The sequence below is a fragment of the Hippichthys cyanospilos genome, chromosome 16, assembly GCF_059441005.1.
Source record: "Hippichthys cyanospilos isolate Australia breed blue-spotted pipefish chromosome 16, RoL_Hcya_1.0, whole genome shotgun sequence".
NCBI classification, from domain to species: domain Eukaryota; kingdom Metazoa; phylum Chordata; class Actinopteri; order Syngnathiformes; family Syngnathidae; genus Hippichthys; species Hippichthys cyanospilos.
The window spans coordinates 14354047-14378403 of record NC_142384.1 but is presented as its reverse complement, the minus strand read 5'-3'; the positions used below and the strand labels follow the sequence as shown (position 1 = coordinate 14378403).

At 43.2% G+C, this 24357-nt stretch overlaps 3 protein-coding genes across 8 annotated transcripts in view; 1 reads left to right on the top strand and 2 right to left on the bottom strand.

Moving 5' to 3' along the window:
• The first annotated feature begins 698 nt into the window (after positions 1-698).
• Positions 699-9841, top strand: ubn2b (ubinuclein 2b). 2 transcript variants are annotated; one of them, XM_088436982.1, is made up of 17 exons: positions 699-1338; positions 1675-1806; positions 1985-2086; positions 2619-2744; positions 2829-2932; positions 3197-3686; positions 3785-3855; positions 4520-4649; positions 5023-5129; positions 5276-5386; positions 5584-5724; positions 5817-5867; positions 5940-5982; positions 6091-7515; positions 7659-7866; positions 9024-9092; positions 9285-9841. In XM_088436982.1, exons 1-17 carry the CDS (start codon positions 1024-1026, stop codon positions 9329-9331), a joined length of 3672 nt encoding a protein of 1223 aa, XP_088293108.1. In that variant the 5' UTR covers positions 699-1023; the 3' UTR covers positions 9332-9841. The 2 variants fall into 2 exon arrangements, with proteins under 2 accessions (XP_088293108.1, XP_088293109.1); XM_088436983.1 differs by lacking the exon at positions 9024-9092.
• Positions 9842-9930: 89 nt separating this feature from the next.
• On the bottom strand, positions 9931-11527 carry trir (telomerase RNA component interacting RNase). 2 transcript variants are annotated; one of them, XM_088436986.1, is made up of 4 exons: positions 11446-11527; positions 10766-11191; positions 10284-10355; positions 9931-10204 (listed from the first exon to the last, which is right to left on the bottom strand). In XM_088436986.1, the coding sequence occupies exons 2-4, from the start codon at positions 11051-11053 to the stop codon at positions 10097-10099; spliced, it is 468 nt and encodes a 155-aa protein (XP_088293112.1). In that variant the 5' UTR covers positions 11054-11191; positions 11446-11527; the 3' UTR covers positions 9931-10096. The 2 variants fall into 2 exon arrangements, with proteins under 2 accessions (XP_088293112.1, XP_088293110.1); XM_088436984.1 differs by having other exon boundaries at positions 11307-11524.
• Positions 11528-17150: 5623 nt separating this feature from the next.
• tnrc18 (trinucleotide repeat containing 18) overlaps positions 17151-24357 on the bottom strand; it is a 52086-nt gene continuing 44879 nt past the window's right edge. For all 4 annotated transcript variants that reach the window (XM_088436706.1, XM_088436705.1, XM_088436707.1 and 1 more), the window contains 3 exons: positions 24077-24313; positions 23926-24000; positions 17151-19571 (listed from right to left, as the gene is read on the bottom strand). In XM_088436706.1, the coding sequence (XP_088292832.1) occupies positions 19365-19571; positions 23926-24000; positions 24077-24313 (519 nt within the window). In that variant the 3' untranslated portion in view covers positions 17151-19364. The remainder of the gene's footprint in view (positions 19572-23925; positions 24001-24076; positions 24314-24357) is intronic.

The window sequence follows — 24357 nt, the reverse complement described above, 5'->3', positions numbered from 1 at the left end:
TTTTCTGATTTTTTTTTTTTTTTCATTCCCTAACAAAGCCGCATGAATTGATTGCTTTCACTTCTAAATAGATAGCAAGATTAATCGGATTAACAATGTGCATAAAGAATCCAGACAGGTGGATGAAGTGGAAGTGGTAAACAGAAACTCTTGGGACTCATAGATGTTTGTTACTCATGCATAATCATACAGGATTATATAGTTGTTGCTAACAATTAAATTGGACAGAGAAATGTCACATTTTTAGTAAATTCACTTTCCAGAGTATAAATGACCTCAAAGGCACTTTAGCAGAGATGCAACCTCAAGCTAGAAGTGGACAAATGAATCAGCAGTGATGATTTATGTTTTTTTTTAAGGGGGGGTAACTACCAGATGGCTTCATATTGCAGCAGACTGTCGGCAGAAAGCACGTTTTGCCAAATCCGCATGTTACTATGACTAAAACGTAAATTTTGAGGGCATACATTGGAGTACTTAGGAATAAAATATTTAGGAATTTTCCTTTGTCTTTGATGTGCGCAAGAATAGAGAAAGTTGGTGCGGGTGTCCCAACATCCCGCCTGTGCAGAACAATCACCTCCACGTTCGCGCTCGACACTCGGGTGGGCGTGTCCCTGGGCGGTTTTGACTCCGCCATTGGACGAACGCCGTTTCCTTTCCTCCTCGACTTCCGCTTTCTGCACGCCCAACCACGGAATAATGATAATAATGAACAAGATGGCTACTACAGAAGCTTTCTTTCTGTAGCCAAGCACCAATTTCATGGGATCCGCTTCCAACTGTAGTTTATAACTCTGATAGTCCCTCGTAAGCAACGGGGGCTACGCCAGGAACAAAACTATATGGATTCGTTACGGACTGTGAGGAAATACTGCTAATTCTGTCGCCTTCAGCAGTTATTCAACGGAAGCTAGCTAGCATAGTAACCAGTTTAGCCGAATTGCTGGCGACTCTCTCCGGCGTTAGCTGCCAACCCACGGGAGAGCCTGGCTCTGTTCCGCGCGTCCGGTCTGCGAACAAATGGCAGAACCGAGGAAAGTTCCCTTCGTCACCCTCTCGTCGTTCAACACATCCACTCCGCCGACCCCGGATTTGAGCAAGAAACGCCGCCGCGAAGATGAGGCCGTGACTTTGGGCAGAGACGCTGGTGGAAGTGCGCTCGGCTCCGGAGGTGGCGGAGGTCTGTTTGGGATCGCGCAGCGTGATGTCGCCGAGACCGAGGAGGCGAAACCAACCGTCCGGCTCAACCTTTCTCTATCCGAACCAAGTGAACGTGGTTCTGCTGAGTTCAACTACAGTGAGCTGGTGGTCCCGACGCCTTCACGTCCTTCTCAGGTGAGGAGTCGCTTGAGTCTCCGGGTACCAAGATGTGAGCACGGGTGGCCTCCCTTTATGCACTTGTAATAAACTAACTCTTCCAAAAGTCCGAAGGTTATTTACTTGCACTGACATGCAGACTTAATGCAGAGAAATATGCACTCACAAAAATCGTCATCACCTTGTAATTCACCGTAGCAATATAAAGACTTACTGCATATCAACTGAACTGACATCATAACATTGTTTGGACCGAGAAAAATAAGTTGCAAGTTATTTCTCTACAGATTATAACTTGCTTGCGTTATTAACTCCGTAAATACCTTTTGGTTCCTTTATAACTGTTACACGTAGGTACAACTTGCAGCAGCTTCAGCTGCCCCAAAAGGACTCGCACCTTCCCTGGATCCCAACGACCCACTCGCTGATGATGAGAGGGAGAGACGGGAGGTTGAAGAGTTGGCTAGGAAATTTGAAAGCAAATATGTAAGTTTGTAATAATTCTTCACAACTTGTGTTGTTAAATTGTCAAAGAGTAATATATTACAATATATTACAATGATAACTGCTGTAAACTTGAATTGATTTTCAAAATGAGCAAATTGTAGGATACCATCTGTCTAGCAGACATTTGTCTAGCTTTTAATCTCATGCATCGTTGCAGGGTGGTACCTCCAAGAAGAAGAAAAAAGACAGGATGCAGGATCTCATTGATATTGGTTACGGGTATGATGAGACCGACCCCTTCATAGACAATTCGGAAGCCGTGAGTTATTGCAGCACGCACACAGCACCTTTTTTTTTAAAGACATATTTCCACCTGTCTAAATCTAATCCTATATTGAGTAGTTTGCTTTGCTACAATTGTTTCCTTATTTCCTGCTACTTGCATATAGACATTATTTGACCACAGACTGATTTATTTTCATTTTTATGATATTGGAATTTATAACTGTGTTAAAACCCTCCTATCCCTGAAGCGTCTAACTCCAGTCCACGAAGGCCTGTGTCCTGCTTGTTTTCCATGTTTCCCTTTGCATCACACTTGATTAGAACTAATAGCTTATCAGTGATGTCTGTAGGAGCTTCACAATGAACCTGATCATTTGAATCAGGTGTGTTGCAAAGGGAAACTAGGAAAATGTGCAGGACACGGGCCCTCGCGAAATTGGAGTTTGACACTCTTAATGCCATAAAGTGCTAAATGATTGTAAAATAACAGGAAATGAAATGATTTAAAGATAGTCATAAACAATTTCTGTAGTATTACAAATGAACAGTATTCTTTGTTTGTACAGTATGATGAGTTGGTTCCAGCCTCTCTGACCACCAAACACGGAGGTTTTTACATCAACACGGGCACTCTGCAGTTCCGAGCTGCGTCTGACTCCGAAGGAGACGATACAGAGAATAATCACATCAAGGTATGTTTTTTGGCCCTCTGTAAATACGCAATCATTGTATTTGATCCATTGTGATCGTACAACCGAACATCCTTTTTTGAAAAGATAAAGGACGGAGAAGAGCGGGCAATTAAAAAGCGGAAGAAAAAACAAGATGGTGGAGTTTTGGACGAGAAGAAACCCAGGAAAAATAAACTACCAAAGCCCGGGTAAGGTATTTGGCGAGCAGTCATTTTTCAAAGTGAATCGCATTGTATGACCCCTGGCCGCATAAGTGCAGTACAGTAATACACTTGCGTCTAATGTTAACGAGTACAGGGGTCCTCTATTCTCATCTTTTGACAGCGGGGTAACCCGAAGTTGTCAAGTCGGACCGTTGAATTGCATTCTGAGCTGTTGGCTGAGCATAATAAAGATTTTTTTTAATTTGTTTATCCGTCTATTTATTTACTATCTATTTTGTGCTCTGACAGGGTGTCATCTTTGAATCGGCCGGAAAAGAAAAAGAGGAAGAAGCTTATGAAAGATTCCCTCCACCTGGCCAACATGTTACGGCGCTTCACCAGGGAGAAGGAAGAGATGCGAAAGAGGAACATGGCTGGCGCCAGCCTGCCGCGCCCACAAGCCAAAGTGCCCAGCGTTAACACTTCAGTCGCCAACAGTCAAGCCAAGGCCCCCGGGGGCAACGACTGCAACATGACGGACTTGACGTCCGACCCGGCTGTGATGTCCCTGCTCGGGTCGGCCAACAATGACGTGTTGCAGGACATGATGGGCGATCTGGACTTTGGGATGCTGGACTCTCCGCAGCCCTCCAGTCCTACTCAGGGGGAGAACGGCTCGTTGGGCACGGGCCATAAGGCGGGCCCTGGCCGTATGTCCCAGGGGAATGTGATGAGCCCTCCATCGCTGCCCTCCGGTCTCCCGGGCCCTCTTCTAAAGCGCATCGAAGACCTTAGAGCGGTACGAGGTTCACTATCCCACTCGCTGTATTGTACCCCTTGTCATGTTTTTTACTTCCTAAAATGAAGACCAAGTCAAATCTTTATTTTATCTAACAGGCATCCCGTCAGTTTGACGCAGAGGGCCGCAAGAAGTTCTTCACAATGGACATGAATAATATCCTACTAGAGTGCGTGACATTTAGTTTTCTGTTTTCACTTAGCCATTTTCGATGTTTCTTTAAATCATTCAATCCCAAAGACACTTTTTTTTTTTCCCCCAAGAGTCCAGACGTACAATCCCAAGGATCTGCTCGCTTTTTCTTTTTTCAGTTTGGCTAAAGAATGATCTGGTTTTGTAGTCAATGAATTAAGAACTTAAGTAATCAGTTACTACTTGTATTAAAGTGATCACTTACTTTATGTAATTATGTGCTAATGTTTTTGATTACCTTAGATACTAAAGTACTAAACTAATTGATTTCTTTGGGAACTAACGTCCGAATTACTTTAGTTCTAAATGTATTTACTATAAGCCATTTTTAGACTCTCCTTTAAGCAAACACTTGGTGGGGAAAAAAAGAAGTAAATGTACCTGGGATTGAATGTCTGGACGCTTAAAAATGAAAAAAAAAATGTTTTTGTGTCATGGCCGGCACGGTATAATTCCATACAGGAATTCCATAATGGGAATCGTAACAGTAGCATTTGATCTATGAGTGCAACGCTTCATGAACCTGGAGCAGACTTTTTTTTAGACGTCCTTCATGCTTATGTTTTAGCCGGTCATTGTTTATTTATAGTTTGTATATGATACTATAAGGATAACACAAAGTCTTTTTTTGTGTGTGTTAGTATTGATTTGCAGGTTCAGGAGCAGCCGACAAATGTTCGTTCAGCTGTATACTCTCACTTGGAGGCCTTTGTTCCATGTAATAAAGAAGGTCTGCTCAAGCGCCTTAAAAAATTGAGCCTCAACATACAGGTGGGTGGACAGATTGTCATTGTTAAGCTCTTTTTTAAAGTCTATTTGTTGCACACAATCAGCATACAATTTTTCATTTTGTGATGGTCTTATTACATCTGTTTAGTCCATTGCAATGTCCTCTGTAAAAAAAAAACTCGGGAGACAGGACTCAGAAAAAAAATGGCATGAAAATAACAAAAATAGGTGACAGGAAAAACAGGCTACAGATCTACTATGACAGCAACAGACTTGCAACTGTTGCTGTTAGAAATAACACTATTTTTGTGCAACGCTGGTCAGAAAATCATTTTTGTGTAGAGGTTTTAGAGATGGGGGTGTCCCGAAATTAAGTCTGCTAATAATTCCTGACTGTGGTCTCCTCTCTGAACAGGACGACCGTCTGCGTACACCGCTACTCAAGCTCAAGTTGGCCGTGTGTAGCGTGATGCCAGAGCAAATTGCTCGATACAACATGGACTGTATCGCTAAAGTGGCAAAGTAAGCGCACTTCTATATCATCCGCTTTCGCTTAGGGCTGTTTGTTTTTTTTTTTTATTTCCCTTCGCTCCTCAATAGAGCGCCACACAAAGATTGTATGAAAACAATGATTTACTGCTCTTTTGCTTCTCACACTTACTTGACAGGCAGCAGTCCGAGGAGGGGGAGAAGAATGCTTCCGAGGAAGATGATGAGGAGAAGCCAGGCAAGAGGGTGATGGGGCCTCGGAAGAAGTTTGCCTGGGATGACAAACTCAGGTATGTCATCATCACATCATATCGTCACAAGGTCACCTTGTGTGGAGCGTGGCTTTTGGCACAAATCCTCACATTGCGGTGTCCTTTTGTGCTGTCATGATACTTTATTCACGTTTTAGGCATGCGCTTCTCATGCATTTCCCTCATTGTGACTGTTTTCTTCTCAAATGAATAATGAGCATTTCATTTGGGTTCAGGTCATTGCTATGCAACTTGGTGCGAGTGAAGCTTAGCTGCTACGAGCTAGAGGGCAAGAACACTTCTCCTGAAGATTACCTCAAATCTTTCATGGAGACAGAGGTGAAACCTCTTTGGCCAAAAGGTTGGATGCAGGGCAGGTATGATGTTTTTCCCGACTTGTTTTTCTTCAAGTTAAAACTCCCTAGCGCATGTTCAACAGTCAATCGCTGTGTTTCTTTGATTTAACTAGAATCCTGTTTAAAGAGAGCATCATGGCTCATGGTCATCTCACTGGCTACACGTGAGTAGAGACTGTTGAAAAGCCTTCGGCTACGATTTTACCGATCACACTGATCCGACTTTTTTTTTCCAGGGCAAAGAAAAAGATTATCACCACACCAAAAGTCAAGCCAAAGGTGAGACTTGGTTTGATGAAAATAGATCTCTCCAAGCTGACATTTTCTAAGTGCAGGTTGTAGTTCAGTGAGTCAACAAGGTGATTAACTTGAACCTTTGTTTGTCAGGAGGCGACGTGGGTTCAGCGAACCACACCCTCAACAGGTGTCGCTCCGTCCCCCGTCGTCCAGGTCGCTAAGCGACCGTCTCAGTCGCCATCCGAGCCCATATGTCTCGATTCCCTCGACGACGATATTTCAGTTCCCTCCCTGGACTCCATCTCCCAAGCGCTCATGATCCTCGGCAACGCCGCCAAGGGTCTGGCGCAAGGGGACAACCCCCCCTCCCCAGATAGACCTAAGAATGTTGCCAATCCCCCCGCCGCCCCTCATGTCTCTTCACTCATCCAGCAGCAGCAGAAAAAGAACTCTGTCAACACTCCCAGCTCCAGTGACCCCCGTTACACGTTCCCCTCTTCGTCTCCCCCCGCCCCTCTGTCTCGGCCGTCCTCGGTCACCTTCTCGCCCGTGTCGTCGGTCAGAGTGGACGCCACGGGGGCTGTGAAGGGCCCGGGACAGGTGCATAGACACTCTGTGTTGAACACTCAAAGACCCGTGGGCGTGGCCGTTCCCAAAGTTAGCTCCCCGGCGTCTGTGACACCAGCTAAGCCCCGCCCCCCACCCACCGCGTCACCACTTGCGCCTCCGGGATCAAAGATGGGGGTCTCCACTCCCCCTTCGGGCCTCATCAAATGCGGCAATAACAAAGGAGTCAACAGTGGCGACCCCGTCATCATCACGTCGCCTCCGTCTCGGCCGACGGCCCATCCGTCACAGGCGCATATGAGCTCCAAAAGCTTCCTGCCGACACACCTGCCCCAAACCCCGCCGAGCAAAGCGTCTCCCGCGCCCCCGTCCCACCTGGGAGTTCAAACCACACAACAGTCCGGTTTCATCACGCCGATGCACGCCACCCTCACGAAATCCAGTCACAGCAGCATTACGCCTGTTGTCAAACTTACACCTCGCACCCTCAGCTCCACTGTCGCCAACTCTCCTCGCCCCCTCGGCTCGGCCATCGCCACCTCGCCCCGCAACCTCGGCTCGGCCGTCGCCGCGCCGTCCCGCAACCTCAATTCTGTCGTCCCCACCCAATCGCGCAGCCTCAACTCGGTCGTCACCACCTCGAGTTCGCCCGCCCCCGCCCAAATCCCCAGGTCTCAGGCGACGCCCCCCATGCAACAGTTCTCCTCCAAAAGCCCCACGGGGTTCCGTCCGCCGTTCTCAGGTGCCCATGCTGGAACAGCCAAGGTGGGTCCGGGTGGTTACGCCCCCCCAGGCAACCAAAAGAGTCCAGTCAACAGCAGCAGCAGCACAACCAACAGTAGCCTTATCAACACTTCATCCGTAAGCAAGCATTCAGGAACCGCCACCCCCACAACGGCGCCCGCCGCCAACTCGGGCCAGCGCCAGAGGCCGACCGGTGTGACGACATCGCAGGGGGCTAAACCGGTCGCGTCGGTCCCCAAATCGGCCTCTCCTCAGCTGTCTCAGGTTGGATTCTCAAGAGTTTTCATTCCGCCTTTCTCGCTTCCTCTGTTATTATGAAGAACTCGGAAAGCCAACACAAACATGCATACGTTCTCCCCTCACACACTTAAGATGCCACCCACTTTTCTTTTCCCCTTTTCCTTCAGGCATCATCAGCTGGGAGCAGCGGTCTACTGGGCTCCACCCCGTCTCTTCCTCTGGGTTTTGGGATGCTGGGGGGTCTGGTTCCCGTGTCGCTTCCCTTCCAATTCCCCCCGCTGCTCAACCTGCCCCCGTTGGTCGCCGCCGGCTCCAGCACGCCGCCCACTAGCTCCGCAGCCACTAGCAACGCATCCTTCTCTACCTTGACTCAGAGTAAGTGCGGGCCGTGCACGTACGCTGCATATGAAAGGTTTACACACCCGTTTGACTGCCAGGTTTTGTCTGGTCAAAATATTAGACCGAGATAAATCATTTAAAATTAAATTAAATTGCTAAATGCTACAAGGGAAAAAAATGGCTCTTTTTGAGAGGGGAAGCATTAGTAAAGCGAGCACATGTGATGTCATTGTCAGTCGATAGCAATCAGAAAATGTGTTTTTTAGAGGGATTAATTGTACATGAAAATAATGAGGTTGACATGAATTATAAACAAAATATTACCTATACTGCAAAAAATGGTTCGGTATTCCTTCAATTAATAGTGGTTTGCCACCATCTTGTGGCGTTTTAGTGTCAAGGCACAATGTTACAGTAAGTGGAGGTTACATTTAGACAAAAATAGTGATTTGCCATCTTGTGATGTTTAGTTGTAGGGTTGTTTGAACTTTTTGAAAAAAGGTGAAATTGTGGGGTCTGACCGTTTAGTGGCTAAATTTATTTCAGCCATACATTTTGGAACATCTATTCAACCCCCCCCCCAAATTGCAAATCGTTCTCCCTTTCACATATGCCTTTTTTGCCTTTTTTTGTTTTGTTTCAAGATTCTTAAACGTGTCTGGTTGTAAATTAAGTACTAATGTAATTTTTAGGGACTAAAAAGCATTGATTGATAAAGTATTCATTGTAAACAAATAATGAAGAGTACAAGTAATTGAAGATAATTAATAAAGCAACTTGTTATTTCATGTTATAAGTACTAAAGTAAGTGATTACTTTAAGTAATAAGTATGAAAGTAATCACTTTCGTTAATCCTAAATTACCTACCAAAGTGCCTAAAATAATTGATTACTTAAGTACTTCAAACCTGAAGTAATCTACACTAATTCCTCACCAACGTAATTTTGGAAAATGTAATTGCTGCACTAAACGAATGATTGCAGAGACTGCTTGTATTTGTATCCATTTAGTTTTCTGCAAGCAAGCCCCTACAGTCTGTTCTTGTCTTGATTTCTGCCGTCACCATCATTGCGTCGGTCATATTCCCCATTTGCTTTTTTATCTTTCCTTGTTCATTTTTCCTCATCTTTCCTTTTCCTTGTGCTCTCCTTTTCACCCCCACGTCCTTTGTGCCCCTGTCCTGTCTCCTCAGATCTGTATAAGAGTCTCCAGTCGGGGTCTCAGGTTGCTCTACCTCCTCACTTGCAGCTCGCTTTCTCAGGTAAAACGTGAGCCTCCCTGCTGCCCTCCTCCGCCTTTCCACTGTTGCTCCTCGTCTTTGTGCTCTGCCCATTCCATTCTTGTGCTCATATGCACCCCCCCCCACACACACACACACTCCTTTGTTTCTATAAATGATCTAGCTTGCGATTCACGGGAAGAAAAACTGAAGAACGTTCTTGTTTCTGTGCAGATGTCAGCCAAAGCCAGGGAGGAGACGCCAAGAGGAAGACTCTATGATAACAGATGGACTTGCTTTTAGTGACACACAATGCAGCCCACTTTTATAAAAGTTCTTTTCAGGAATAAGGTATCAAAAAAGATTTTAATAACTTTTACATCCCTCATAGCTAAACAAAACACAACTTGTCAACGTTTACAAGACAAGGCCTATATCACTGTGGACAGGGAGAAGGGGATGTTTGTGTGTGTGTGTGTGTGTGTGTGTGTGTGAGCGCGCAGGTGCACCCACCTGCCCATGTGTGTGTTGATATAGGCTCAACAGCGTGCCTTTTGTATGTTTCCCCCTCTGATGCATGGTATCGTCTACATGGTGCTCTTTTTAAATCATAATGAAACTATTGCTGACATTTGTAACAAATGTAAAATGCACATAGCTGAACTGACCCCCCCCCCCCCCCCTCCCCTCCCCAAGCTGAACACTTGTTTTTCTATTATACTTGACTTCTTCACTGAGTTCCATTCTGTACAGGACTGAAACCTTTTAATTAAAAAAAATATTACCCTTCACATGGTCCGATTTTCTTTTCTTTATATATGTAAGTAGTTTTGAAGGTGGAGCTTATTTGCATGCACAACAAACAAATATGACGCCACAATGACTAGGCAGTGTAGATATTTATCAAGCCTTAACATGAACCAAAAGTTTTTGAAACATTGCTGAGGAAAATATGAACCTGTCAAATCAAATTCAGAAAAAAAAACATATGCAAAAGGAAAACACAAGATGGGGAAAGGCAAAGGTCTCTTCTGTCGGATCCGCTTCTACTTGACCAATGGTCTGGTCTTATCGTCGTCGCCACACTGGTGCGCTTTGTACTTTTTCACCTCCGCCATGTACTTTGACCAAGCGTCACTCTTGCCGGGCGTAGTCTGCGGGAGGAGAGAAGACGCAGCATATGGAAGCGGTCTCCATCCGCGCGCGGCTCGCCCTCCGTTTTGCCGGCCTTACCTCCGTGTCCTGTTTCTGCTTTTTGGCAACCATGCCGGTCTTAAGGAACACACCGCCTCTGCGCTTCCCCACCTGGGTTAGGGCATAGAAGACTGACACCGTTACAGGAGGCCTTGCCTTGGCAACGAAGGAGACTACACCAGAGCAGGGCTATATTTTGTCTGCTGCCCAACCACCAGCCTCATCTGCGTAGAACATCCTCCAGCTTAACCCATCTAGTGATGTTTACCAAACACTACTCACAAAATAATAGGATTTTTTGGTCAAACAGTGACCTCTTAATGAACACTGTTGAGTGTTTCTTCGTCTTGGGAGCTGAACCGGAAATATCACAACAGAGAATGTGCATTCACAAGCTCAACTGCACTTCATTCTGAAATGTCATCCTAATAGTTTGTGAGTGGCGTATAAAGCATTTCTATATGAATGGTCAATTGGCCTAAGGCTGTCAGATTGGATGTGCTTTCTGCCAAACCCCTTACAAAGCTGGTGACTGGAGGGGGCTTCGTTTGTCCTTGCTCTCCATCTGCCCCCTGCGCCTTTTTCCTCATCTCTTCCTCCATCTTCTTCTTGAACATCTCCATGAAGCTGCCGTCGTTGGCGAACGCGTTGCCCGAACACGACGGGCCTTGTTGGCTCTCGGAGGCGGCGTGGCCCCCGGACGGAGACGCGGGGCTGCCGGTGTCCGACTCCCCGCCGCTGCTGCTGCTGCTGCTGCTGCTCCCGCCGTCGGTGGCGTGCGATTTTCCCGATCTGCGCCTTTGTTCCATGTTTTCTTACTGCAGCGATCGCTGACTTTCGGGGGGTTGTCTGGGACCTCCGGCGAGACGGGCTGCTCCGCTGTACGTGGCTTTTTTTAAAAAGAAAGTTTGCCTCGATCGCGTCTCTTGAAAGTAACAAATAAATCCCTTCCAAGAAATAAAAAAAAAATCGAGGATAACGTTAGTCGGACTGCACTTATTTGGGAACGAACACAAAGCTGCAGTTGGTGAATGCTAATGTGGCTAACAGCGTTTTGCTCACTCTGCTTTCGAATAAATCCCGACCTATTTCGGTTGTCGACGTCTACGCGATGACGAAATTGGTTGTTAGATACATCGAGTCGTAAATGCCCGCGTCCAGGCTCGTCGAATTTGTCAAGTGGGCCAGTGTTTTGCGCTACCTTTTCACGAAAACTGTCGCTCGACGTCGGCCATGTTGTTTAGGTTCTCCGTGACGTCACGTCGTGGGTGCGGCTCCAACTGCTGTATAGGAAGCAAATTTGCCAATGTTTACAATCAACGTATGATTACAGCTATAAAAAAAATTCATCAATACAATAAAACATTAATACACCATCGAGGCACTTTGCTGAGGCAGGGCTGGAATACATAATATAAAGAAAGTACTGTATATAGATAAAGCCTAGCAGGAATTTCTTAGTGCTTTATATTTAAACGATATGATGTTAAATGTCCAAGCAAATGAAATAAATACACAAATAAACTAACCAGTATGGCGAGAATATGCAAAATAATAATAATAATAATAATACACCAAACTACTTGAAAATAGCAGGTACAATATTAAAGGTATTTGGAATGATATCGATAATGTGAACTCGAACAAGGATAACTATATCCACTCAATTTTATAGAAAATAACATGCAAAAATATGAATAGTGACAATTTCAAAATCTTTGTTTTTATTATTTTAATCATCAATATTCAAGATTCAAGTTTCATTGTCATATGCATAGTAATACCACCCAATGAAATTCTTATTCTGCTCACTTCCCCGAGCAGACTACATTCCATAATCGAGCAAATAAGATAGGCAATTAAAAAAACACTATTATTTATATTGTTGGCATTGTTATAAAAAAAAAGTACTTTTTAAAATAAGACTTAGCATGAGTACATATATAAAAGTTGTATCTCTTATTGATGATAATCATGAGAATAATCTTTATTATTATGAGGAATAGTGTGTGTGTGTGTGTGTGTGTGTGTGTGTGTGTGTGTGTGTGTGTGTGTGTGTGTGTGTGTGTGTGTGTGTAGCATTTATATGCATAATAATGCACAAGGCACCGTTTATCACGGCGTTTTGAAAAACGAATTTTCTGTAAAGTGCATTCTGTCGTATTTTGGCCAGCAGGAGGTAGCATCGGCCTGAATATGACTTTGAAGTGTTTCCATGGTGATGATGTAAGGTTGACGATGAAAGTACAGGGTCCTCGGTTACACGTGAAGAAGATTCGATCTGATGAACTAATACGTGCAGATAGAGGTTCGAGAAAAGAAGGCCAGCTCACTTACGGCCGTTGTTTTATTCCTTTGGCCAAGATGTGTTTTGTCTATAAATTATTTTCCTTATGAATTTATCACGTCGGCTACAATCGCTGTATCTTAAAATGTCACTCCTGAAAAGCCAACAAAGCAAGCTGCAAGTGATATAGAAGCAAGTGAAATGGAAATCCAATTTTTAAAGCACTTAAAACACAACCCAGAAAGAAGTTACGATTTATTAAATGTCAATTTGCAGTTAAAGGGAAAGGGGTTAGTCAAAAAAAATGATCAATTAACACTCATAAAATACTATGTAGACTTGTATGGAGCATAGAAATGGACGCTAAAGAAGAATGAAGACAAGATTGATGCACTGGAAATATGGTTTTGGAATTTTTTTTAAGCGTGACATGGGAGATGAAAGTAAATGAAAGTGCACGACAGGAAATTGGAGTGGAAAGAGAACTGCTAGAAACATTGAAAGCTCGGCAGAAGAAGAGGCTCTATAGTTTATTGAGGGAGAGATTTTATATAGTATTGCATTTGAAGGAACGCCAGAAGAGAAAAGTATATGGAAACTCCACTCCTCCATCGAAAGAACTGAAAACAATGTCAGAAGACACAACTAGAACGTGTGACCCGTCGGAAGAAATAATTATAAGAAATATTTGTTCACAAAAAATACATCATTAAAAATAATGAAAAAGCAACACAAGGATTGTTCTCAAAAGAAATAATAATGAATAAATATTTGTCCACTGAAAAATATTCAACTTTTGGGATCAAAGTAGAGATATGTTCACAAAAAGAAATCATAAACATGACAGGTAACGAGAGGTGGCACGTGACGTTGGGTCGAACCATTCAAAATAATGAAATTGGACAACCTACTGAAAATTAAATTTGTTATCTGAACTATTTTCCTGAAACATTTATTTTTAAGGGATTTTTGCATGTTTTTTTTTTTTTTAAATCTCGAATTAGGTACCTGCAAGGCTCACCTGTGTGCCTGTTCTAAAAATAGCTCACCGTTGATGAGACTTTTAAGATTTACGACGTCCATTTGCGAAAAAGTGTTCTATCAGAAGTAATGACGTGCACGTCTACAAAATGTGACACGTCACCCCAGACGAGTGGTTACATCACACGCGACTTGATGTCACTTCAAAGTGAACCAAAGTTGTCATTGTGGCGTCACAAAAATGTTAACAAAATACCGATGACGTCATCGACTCGAACGAGCGCTCCGAGCGAATGCGTTTAATTGATAAGGAACTTCGCCAAACAAGGTATGCGGCATTAATTAAAGGATTTTTTTTTTAATGTTATCGATTTGCAAATGACATAACAAGCTAGTAATGTTTTGGATAAAAGTCAACAGACATGGAGGTGAGCGCGCAAGCTTTAAGGATCTACTACGCCTCTTGGGGGAAACTGCACAGCTCCCGCATTCAGAGAGGAGGACAACGTCTTCACCGGAGCCTCATGCTCATCCAAATGATCGAATCCTCCAGTGACCTGTACTTCTCGGCTCTGGCCAGCGCTCAAAGCGCGCAACAGGTGGCCGACAACCCCGCAGAGACGCGCGCGGACATGGAGGACGAACACAAAGAGAGTGTCGAAGCGTGCCTCGCCATCTCCCAGTAAAGAACTCCTCCTCCTTTCCCTCGGAGGCTTCTCATTAAGGTGAAATCAAACTTTAATGTCACTGTGAGAAGGAGGCAACGAGCCAACGAGTGCAAAAGTGGAAAAGCAGACGATGCACGCGAGATTGTGGACGACAGTGCAAAAAGACATGAGAGGTCCAATTTATCATATACATAACAGCTGCAGGGGAGCAGATGTTCCTCTCGATGTTCCTGCTGCTTTGACACTGAAACGGAACCGGGATAAAAGTGTAAATGCGCTTCACGTTGCCACACATTTTGAGAAGTCGTGCAAACGAGAGCTCGCTCTTGATTTAAAACCTGTGACATTGAACGTGATTTTTTTTTTTTTAAATCTTCCCAGTACATGCACTTTGTAAATTCAACGAACAATGAAGCTTATTTTGTGAGCTGAGAAGTTTTCAACGTATCCAATAAATAGAATATGAATGGGTCTTAAAGGGGAAGTCAATCACATTACTTATCTTTTTTTTTTGTAAACACGGAAATGTTGAATCCAACTCCACACGTCTAAACACAGTACTCTGATTAAATCAATCTCGAAGATGAAAGCATCAAAATCCATCTGTTTTTCTCCCATTTCAGGAAGCGGCCATTTTGCCACTTGCTTTTGACTTGCTCAGGCTTCATGTTAATGATCATTCACATGTCGTTGGTGGTTGAGAACACATTTATTTACAATTTATAATATATTCATTTTTTCATAGAAAACGGTCTGAATCCTACACTTTACGGAGAACGTTGAGTCAAAAATATATTGTGTTTGTGGAACGTGAATTGAGCAACAAATTTGTATCCATCTTGGTGGTGGTGGTGGGGGGCCATTTTGCAACAGTTGGTAACGACCAATCACAGCCGTGCATGTGAAAGTCAAATAATCTGACTCAGAAAACAACAAAGCAATTCATCTGGCTCCTTGTTTCTCACCCTGTGACGAGATAGATTTGTTTTTATACTTAAATGCACGCAAAAAAATGTATTTTTGTCACATCTGCAGTCAAGTCGAACAATTTGGCTGCTATAAACCATCCCCTGGCCCAAAGATACAATTTTCCAAATCCGTCTGTTAGAGACATGAAAAGTAGAAGCGTCTTTGCGCCGACAGCTTGTTCTGCGCGCCTTTTTCGAGTTTTCTATTCGCCAAACTTCCTGTTGTCACTTTGTATAATAAAGCGAGTGGAGGAATGACAACTGCTGTGTTGAGTATCTGACAGTGAGAGCAACTTTTTCACTGCCTGCATTGTGACAAAACAGAAGGACAAATATAGTTTGATGGTGTGACATTGTCAAAGTCAGAATATAATATAAAGCTTTTCACCTGTTTGTGCACTGCTCTTCTTTTGAACGCCCCCGCGCTTAGACACCTGTCTCCTGGGAAACGGCTGCTTAGAACATGCACACACACATACGCACGCACGCACACACACAGCTGCCTGGAGGGGGCTGAGAACTACTGAAAAAAATAAAAGTGAGAGGAACAGAACTGGCACACACACACACCTCCCTTAGTGTAGGAAGCCTCCGCCAATGGGGTAGTTTTGTTCCTGCAATGTTAGCCTATCACAAACCTCTCTGCTCACACACCCACAGGATTGTGTGTGTGTATGTGTGGAACAGTGCTGAGGCAGGAAGGAGAAGCAATGTGCTAGAAGATGCCTCACTTGTGTGTGTGTGCGTGTGTGTGTGTGTGAGAAAGCGAGAGAGAAGATTCTCCCAGCAGGTGCTGATGTTATGCTGATGTTGGTCCTTTGGGAAAAACTGATCGGGAACCAAAGCCCAGACCGCGGCGCTCTCCATGAAACTGGATCTCGTATCTCCTGCATACATTCCATGTCAGCAAATAATTACCCCAGACACACTGGAATTCCCCCAAAAGGTACACACACACTCAAAATCATGAAGGGTCCGGCGATGGAAATGGCGTCTCCTGCGGTCAGCTGCGGAGCTGAGCGGAGGTAGCTGAAGTTCCCTCCATTTTATCACAAGCTGCAGCTTCATTACAAGGCTGCCAAAATGGAGTCCACTGATGATTAAAGGGGCAGTCCACTCAAACAAACGCACAGCGGGCACAAGGAAGGAGGAAACCAAAAGGAGAAGTGCAAACCTGACAGTAGCTCCCTGGAACGGAGCACTGCAGCCAAAACTGCCAAATAGTCACTGGAGCTTTCATTGGAAAATGTCTATCAACCAAAAACGGTCTTAACTCATTCAATGCCAGGGACGTAGTTTCACGTTTTTTTTAGAGTCCGGACATTTAATTCCAGATACCTAAGTAGTGATTTAATACTTTATATCTGGAAATTTACGTCCTTAATGTACTTATGTGTTGATTTAATGTCCAGGCTTTAAAAACGTGAAAATACATCCCTGGCATTAAATGAGTTAATAGAATATGCAATGGGAAATGATCAATTTCCACTTCATTGCTCCAGCACTGCTTCATTGCTGAAGCCTTGTAGATGGAATTCTTTGTCATTCCTGCTTGCTGTACAATTTCGATTGTTCAACAGTATGACATTTATGTATTGGAATGTTTACGCTTCGCATTCTCAATGGGGGACGGGGCTGAACTGCAGGCAGGCCAATCTAGTACCTCTTTTGTCATGATGCTATGCTGACAAACAACCAGAAGCTTGGGTCAAATTGATTCAAGTATCGGATTGATCCCGTTTGATCCAAATTGGGTTATTTTTTACTCAACTGAGTTTATTCTGTTGATGTCAAACAAAGTTTTTTTTTTTTTTTCACATTGCCTCCATAGTCACGCCTTCTGTTTATGATTGGTTCTTTTTCCTCAGGCACTGTGATTTGTTGTATACCCTCCTGAGACTCGGCCTATTTGTGTCTGCTGAAGCGGACGTTTTTTTGTTTGTTTTTGTTTATTTTTAAAACAGCCCCACCATTGAAAAAAAAAAAAACAGAACACCAAATGTACAGTTCCATCTGTTTATTACCTATAAAATACTGAGTTACTAAAACCATTAAAAAGAAACACTGATAAACGTGGTCAATGTCTGTAAAAAAAAAAAAAAAAAAAAAAGTTCCTTACACATACAGTATAGAGCAACAGGATATATCTGGTGACTGATTTTGCAATAAAATGTATCTTTTGCATTTTTACAAGATTAGATGTGTACAAAGTATATTCTGATAAGATTTTCTCTCTCCTTCAACAGTGAAGGATCATTTACAAAACGTAGATCATTTTTTCTATCCATTTTCAAAATAAGTTTGTTTTTCTGTAACAGGACAATTTACGATATTGACGGAACAGCAGACGAAGAACCAGCCTCCAGTCCACCTCTCTCTCTCTCTCTCTCTCTCGCTCGCTCATTCTCATGCTCTCTTTCTCTCTCTCTAGCAGCTAGCTCCCAGTGCCTGTCAGCAGGCGTGGACGATTGTTCAGAGAAGGGTCAAAATAAAATGTGTGCATGTAATATACACAACACAAATGAATAAATCACAGCAAAAGCAAGCCAAGGAAAAACATATACGAGGTGATTACACAAAATAGAGCAAATGAAAACAATGAGGACGAGTTGGGGAATGAGCGTGCGTGTTGGACCCTGTAAGGCTGAGCTTTGGATGGACATGTGGGCGGGGCCAAAACAAAGTGGAAGGCCTTACACACCCAGATGGGTTACAAAATGTATGCGTGCGTGCGTGCGTGCGCGCATGAGAGCCTTTTCTCTCATTGTCACACACACAAACAGAGAAAAAGTGCTTTTAACAAACATTCACAACGGGCACTTATCGAGTTATGTGTTCATTTCATCTCGCTTTATTCTCGCTGTACCTTGTCAAACCTCAAATATTAAACATAACTAGCAGCATATGATTCAGGTATTTTTAGAAATGCAAACCTCCGCTTGTGACTTGTTGGAAACTAACCATCACAAAGAGGAACTCCGAATAAAACCTTTTGAACATCCGCAAGACAATCTTTAGCGGCTGCAGCGGTGAGGAAGCCCAGAAATCCGATCCGCATTAAACGGACAGCGCAAATGCAGATGACGCTTTTTGCGTTAAGGGCCCACAAAAGGGCCCAGATGAGGTGAGCGTAACCATTTGGCGGAAATCGATAACATCATAAGGCCTGGCTGGGAGAGGGCGGCCATTGCTTATTCTTCAAGCATGACATTCAACTGTTGTTACCCTAAAAACGGTCAAACTAGGCACGTTGAAAAGCGTATGACAAAAACGGGTCGGGGAGGGGGGGGGCTATGATTAAAAACTCCAGTTAGAAATACCAAGTTCAAAAGTTGGTCAAAGTGCACTCGTGTTAAACACTGGAGAGGCCGAAATGTGCTCCAACCAAAGGCGCAAAAGGATGAATGATTGGGAAAAAAAAATTGATGACATACATTGACGGGAAAAAAAAAAAATACATGACATACATTGACCGGTTGATGCGTTTACGACCCGGTGAGGAAAATCCACCCCGAGCCTCTAAGATTTGTGCAATCCGCTTGGTTAGTAACCCACATTTAACAGAATGTGGACAAACTATTGCTCTTCTTCTTTGTGGCCTAAAATCAATTTCAGGGTGGATTTGGGCTTTCGGGCGGACGAAAACGGAGAAGTGCTTTTTAAAAAAGTACATTACAAGACTATTTTCTCTCTCTTTAGCCTGAGTGTGTGAGGGGAGTTTGAGACAGCTGTACCTGCCTGTTTCGATTGTCAAGGGGAGCTAAGGGGTCGCGTGGAAAAGAGCCCGAGCCTTCCGTTCCGTGATTCTAAGTGCTCTCTGTTTGGACGGCAAATTACAGGGAGTCTCTACCTCTTCATCTTTCTGTGCGGCGCTTCCCCTCTTTGCGTCTGTCGCTCCTGCTGTTCTCTAGATACATCGAAAAAGACTGAGACACGACTGTAACATCACCACGGCAACATCGGAATCACAACCTGTGTCGTCATTCACATTTCGTTAAAGCTTCTCCACTGTTGAGAGAAAAAGTACTCTGACGTAGCTAGCACATGAAAATAAAACACTCATATTGCCTCTATATAGATATCTGGTACATGTGAGTATTTACACGAGTTTGTGTGTGTGTGTGTGTGTGTGTGTCTGTTTAATACTATCTGACTGTCTCGCTGCAAGGTGCGTTTGGACTTGTGGTCGGTCGCGTTTTGGTTGGTGCGCTTTTGCTCAGCAGATGACCGGGACGCCGTCCGTGTTGAAGATCATACCCGTGGTGGGCTCGTAGGTGCCGGCCAGGTAGTAGAGGTCCTCGCTCTCGGCGTAGCGCCGCGTGTGGGTCATCTGCTCGTACTCCTCAACGCTCACCACCAGACACTTGTGACTGACGGTCTGCACGTCGTTCTCGTCGCTGTGGGACGACTGGTACAGGGCGCGCTGCGCGCATGCGCAATCACGCGTTAGGTCACGAATATTCTGAAATGTTGACTAGGTAAAATTGTTGAACTCATTCAATTGCAAAGACATATTTTTACAGGCATTCCATATCAGGCAGTAGGGCTGCACAATTAATAGAATTTAAATCGGGATATTGGCCGCCAGGAATAATTAAGATTCCTCCGCAATATTAACATTTAAAAAGCCGGCTACACTACGTGTCAAATCAAGCACTTTGTCATCCTGCCACCAGGGGGCAATGTTCCCCAAAATGTATTGTTCACCAGTGTGAAATGGTGTTGAGTTTCTCACCTGATTCCAAATATACGGAGTGCTAGCTGTCAATTGAGACTTATTTTGAAAAATTCAACTTTGAGCACCCTTGCAGTAAACAGCCAGGACAAAAATACTAGGAATGTAGACAACCGCAATATATACCACCTGACATGTTTTCAAAAGTCTCAAACATGGAACTAAAAGAACAATAATAACTAGAGCTGCAAGCAGCTATAAAGGGCCCTCGCAGACCTGTGCACGTTGAGGTATGAACAGGTCGGGGTATGAACAAGGACTATGAATGATGAAATAGTAGTTGTATATCACTTCATTGCAGGACTCTTTCCAAATATGTAAAATTTAGACAAGGTGGGACAATGTGGGTGGAGTTAGTGCAGCTTTTATTGTTCCAATTTTGTGACTTTCAATGCCATATAGGCCACAGCCACTGTCGAAACATCGTACTGATTTGTGGAGGGCATAAGGCATGGCCACTGGCTTTTCGGAAAACATTTAAGGGATATCACTTCAAGGGGCTCAGCAGAGTACATAAAAACATTAAGGATTTGCTATATTTTTTGCTGCCATTAGGTGGCGCTCGTACTATGATAAAAATAGGCTTGTAGGTGTGTTTCACATTGGACTCCCATCCCATATATGAAGTTTTGCAAACATCAGATCATCTAGGTCCAATTACAGCAACTTTTACCGTTTTGGCGAGACATCAGACTTTGAGTTTGCATAGAGGCCACGCCCTTTAATGAAAAGTCATATAAGTTGAGAACCTTAATGTTCCAATGTGTCATAGCTTTTCTGACCATTTTTGAGTTCATTTAGTCAAACAGGCATTTCAGAGTACATAAAAGTATAAAAAATGAGATTTTTGTCCGCCACTGGGTGGCGCTGTAAATGATTTGAAAGTTTATCACATAGCTGTATTATTGCATGACTTTTAAAGGCCCAGGAAAGTTTCAGATGGTTTGAAGCTGTCATAGCTGAGTTAATAATATTTTTGTCACTCTTGGCGAAGGAAATATTAAACATAATTTGAAGCTCCGCCCCCATCTTTTATGTCAAGAGATCTTCACGATATTTGGACTATGTGTGCCCCTCAGTTGGATAATGATTCATGCCAAAGTTGAAGGTAATGGGGTGAATCGTTTAAGAGAAAAAGGCACTAGTTTGAGACCAGCTAATGTCTAAGAATGGGACAAAACTGCACATTAAAAAAATTCATAACAATTTTTCTGTACATCCTAGCACATCACTTCTATTGACTTTTTTGTAGGCCTTGCAGTCCTTCATTTGCCTACAAATTTTCATAGCTGTAGGTCAAACCAAACAGGATTGACTGTAATCTTTCGACTAATGACATTTTTTGCAGCCACTAGGTGGCGCTAGCTTTAAACTGGAATATATTTTTGTCGATATGTTCAGGAGAATATGTTCATCCAATGTGTGAAATTGTGAGAAGATCAGATCATCTGGGTCAAATTACAGCAACTTTTACTGGACAGATAAAGCTTCGGAATGAAAATGGTCGTAGAGACCACGCCCATTATCGAAACTTCGTAAAATTTGGTGGAGGTCAGCAGGGCTGTCTAGAGGCTTTTCAGACTTAATTTCAGCGATATTACATCAAAGGGCTCAGCTAAACACATAAAAACGTTTAAAAAATGCTATATTTTTGGCTGCCACTAGGTGGCGCTCGCACTATAACAAAAAATACGTTGATAGGTGTATTCCGCATTGGAAACCCATCAAATATATGAAGTTTAGAAAAGATAAGACCATCTGGGACCAAACACAGCAACTTTGTTCGTTTTGGCGAGACATCAGACTGACATTTTTGTTTGCCACTAGATGGCCTTATAAGCAATTGAAGATTTTTTTAAACACTTGTGTTAAGGGCTTAAGTCTTCATGTGTATGTGAAGTTTCAGATTTTTCTAAGCTTGTAAAGCTGAGTTATAAAGGTTTGTTTCACATGTGGCAAAGTAATCATCAAAGGCATAATATGAAGCCCCGCCCCCAACATATTTGATGGCGGATCATCCCGAAAATTTGAACAATTGTGCCTCACAGTCAGATCAAACATCACAGCAAATTTGAAGTCGATCGGGTCAAGCGTTTGGGAGAAAAAAGGAGCAGTTCGGGACCTGCAAATGAGCAGAAACGGGCCAAAAGTGCACATTCAAAAATTCATAACTCTCTTTCTGTACATCTGAGCATATGGCTCACGCTGACTTTTTTGTAGGGCGCGAGGTCCTACATAAGGCTACAAATTTTTGTAGCTCTAGGTCAAATGGGCCGGGAGTAAGAGGCTATTTTCCACTCATAAGGCCATTTTGGGGCCAATTACAGCCACTTTTTTCGTTTTGGCGAGTCATCTGACTTTGAAGTGGCGTGCAGACCACGCCCTTTATCGAAAAGTCATAAAATTTTAAAATCTTAATATTCCATGTCTTAATGATATTCTGACCAATTTTCACTTGTTTTACTCAAACAGACTGAGCACAATACATGAAAGTGTAAAAAATGACATTTTAATCAACCACTAGGCGGCGCTAGTAGGTATTTGAAAAAACTTTTTTCAAAGGTGTTAAAGACATAAGTTTCCATGTGTCTATGAAGTTTTAGATTTTTTTAAGCTAGTACATCAAAGTTATTAAGGTTTATGTCCCTCTTGGCGAAGGAAAAATTGAACACATAATTTGAAGCCACGCCCCTATCATATATGCCAGCGGATCTGCACCAAATTTTGCCCACTTGTGCCCCTATGTGTGAATATGGACCACAGCAAATTTGAAGGTGATTGAGTAAAGCGTTTAGGAGAAACAAGGAGCAGTTTGGGACCTACAAACGTGCAAAAATGGGCCAAAAATGCACATTCAAAAATTCATAACTCTTTTTCTGTACATCTGAGCACATGGCTCGCGCTGACTTTTTTGTAGGTCTCTAGGTCCTACATATGCCTAAAAATTTTCGTAGCTCTAGGTCAAACGGGCCGGGACCAGGTGCATTTTTTCAACCTTAGGTGGCGCTGCAGAGCCATTTTTTTTGCATTGTTTTGAGAAACACAAAAATATCCAATTTTTCACCGGGCCCGACAAATGTGCAAATTTTGGTGACTTTTCGTGCATGTTTAGGCCCTCAAAAATGGAAAAGCGCTGCACAGTAAATAATAATAATAATAATAATAATAATAATAATAATAATAATAATAATAATAATCTGGAGAAAAACAAGAGGGCTCTCGCAGCGGTAGCTGCTCGGGCCCTAATAATAATAATGTCACTGCAGGAATTAATTTGGTAATACATTCATTCCTGTAGTTCCATCATTTTAATATTCTGGCTCTCACATGTCACAAAATGAGTACACCAGCATATTAGACGCGTATGAAACAACAGTTGTGAAGCGTGCAGGTGCTCGAGTTGGCGGTAAAATTGTTTCCAAATACATCTTTGCGATAGACGCGTCTGACATAATGACGATAAGCCCGACATTTCCTAATGGGATGCAATAAAGGAAGAGCTCAATTGTGTCATTTGTCTCTTAGTATGCGGAAGGCGTACAAAATGAAAACAGAGTGAAGAGAAGCGGTTGCTTTCTGAGACATATTTTGCACTTGATAATGTGAGCTATCATTTTCAAATTGTTGTTGGCTGGTACAAAAAAAGAAACAGATAATCCCCTTGCGATGCATTATTTCTTTTGAGGGGTTAAGATCGTGTGTAATTGTTGTGAAATTGTTGGCATAGTTTGAACGCCGCTCAACGGAATGTCGAAAATCGCAGGAAAATCAATGTAATAAATGTAAATGTAAATGTAATAATAAATGTAACATCGATATGTCAGAATCGTTGCATTTTGAAATTTTACATTTTAGTCATCTGCTGGAAATTTCAGCTTCCTAGTGTTTTTTTTTCATTGATTCTTTTGTCATATAAAAAAAAAATAAATCAAAGGAATTTCCATAATTTGTAGCATCGTGAGACAATAAAAGATTCCTAACCCTAGCTAATAATCATTCATACGATGATGACAATAATAATAAGAATAAGCAGATTTCCCACCTCCATGAAGTCTTTGCGTTGAATCGAAGAATGCAGAGCTGCTGGTAATGACTGCCCGCAAATTTGTTCCCAGTTCTCGAATTGGAAAAAGTTTCCCAGTTAGGAGGAGGATTCCAATTCAAATTCAATATCTAATTGGCGCTCGCCCTACCTTCTTGTCGGTGAGTTTCTTGCCGGGGTTGGTCTCCTCCGGATGGTAGAACCAGTTGACCCTGACCACCATGTTGCTGCCCCACGACTCCCACATGCTCTGAATGCGGCCGATGAAGGGCAGGTTGGGCCTCCCGGCCGACAGGAAGACGGCGCAGTCGCCGATGCGGATCATCTCCCGGCCACGCACGATGGCCTTGTAGAAGAGCTTCTTCGCCTTGCCTTTCATTCCGCGCCTCTGCGGAAGGGGATTATCACAAAGTGGAACAAGGAACATGGCTT

Bases quoted from the DNA above. Each gene is read 5' to 3' on its own strand.
- ubn2b (XM_088436982.1), top strand. From the start codon at position 1,024: ATGGCAGAACCGAGGAAAGTTCCCTTCGTCACCCTCTCGTCGTTCAAC. The intron at 5,387-5,583 runs GTATGTCATCAT...ATTTGGGTTCAG, and splicing joins GCCTGGGATGACAAACTCAG to GTCATTGCTATGCAACTTGG. The intron at 5,868-5,939 runs GTGAGTAGAGAC...TTTTTTTTCCAG, and splicing joins GGTCATCTCACTGGCTACAC to GGCAAAGAAAAAGATTATCA.
- trir (XM_088436986.1), bottom strand. From the start codon at position 11,053: ATGGAACAAAGGCGCAGATCGGGAAAATCGCACGCCACCGACGGCGGG. The intron at 10,356-10,765 runs GTAAGGGGTTTG...GCCCTAACCCAG, and splicing joins CCCCTCCAGTCACCAGCTTT to GTGGGGAAGCGCAGAGGCGG. The intron at 10,205-10,283 runs GTAAGGCCGGCA...CTCCTCCCGCAG, and splicing joins AGCAGAAACAGGACACGGAG to ACTACGCCCGGCAAGAGTGA.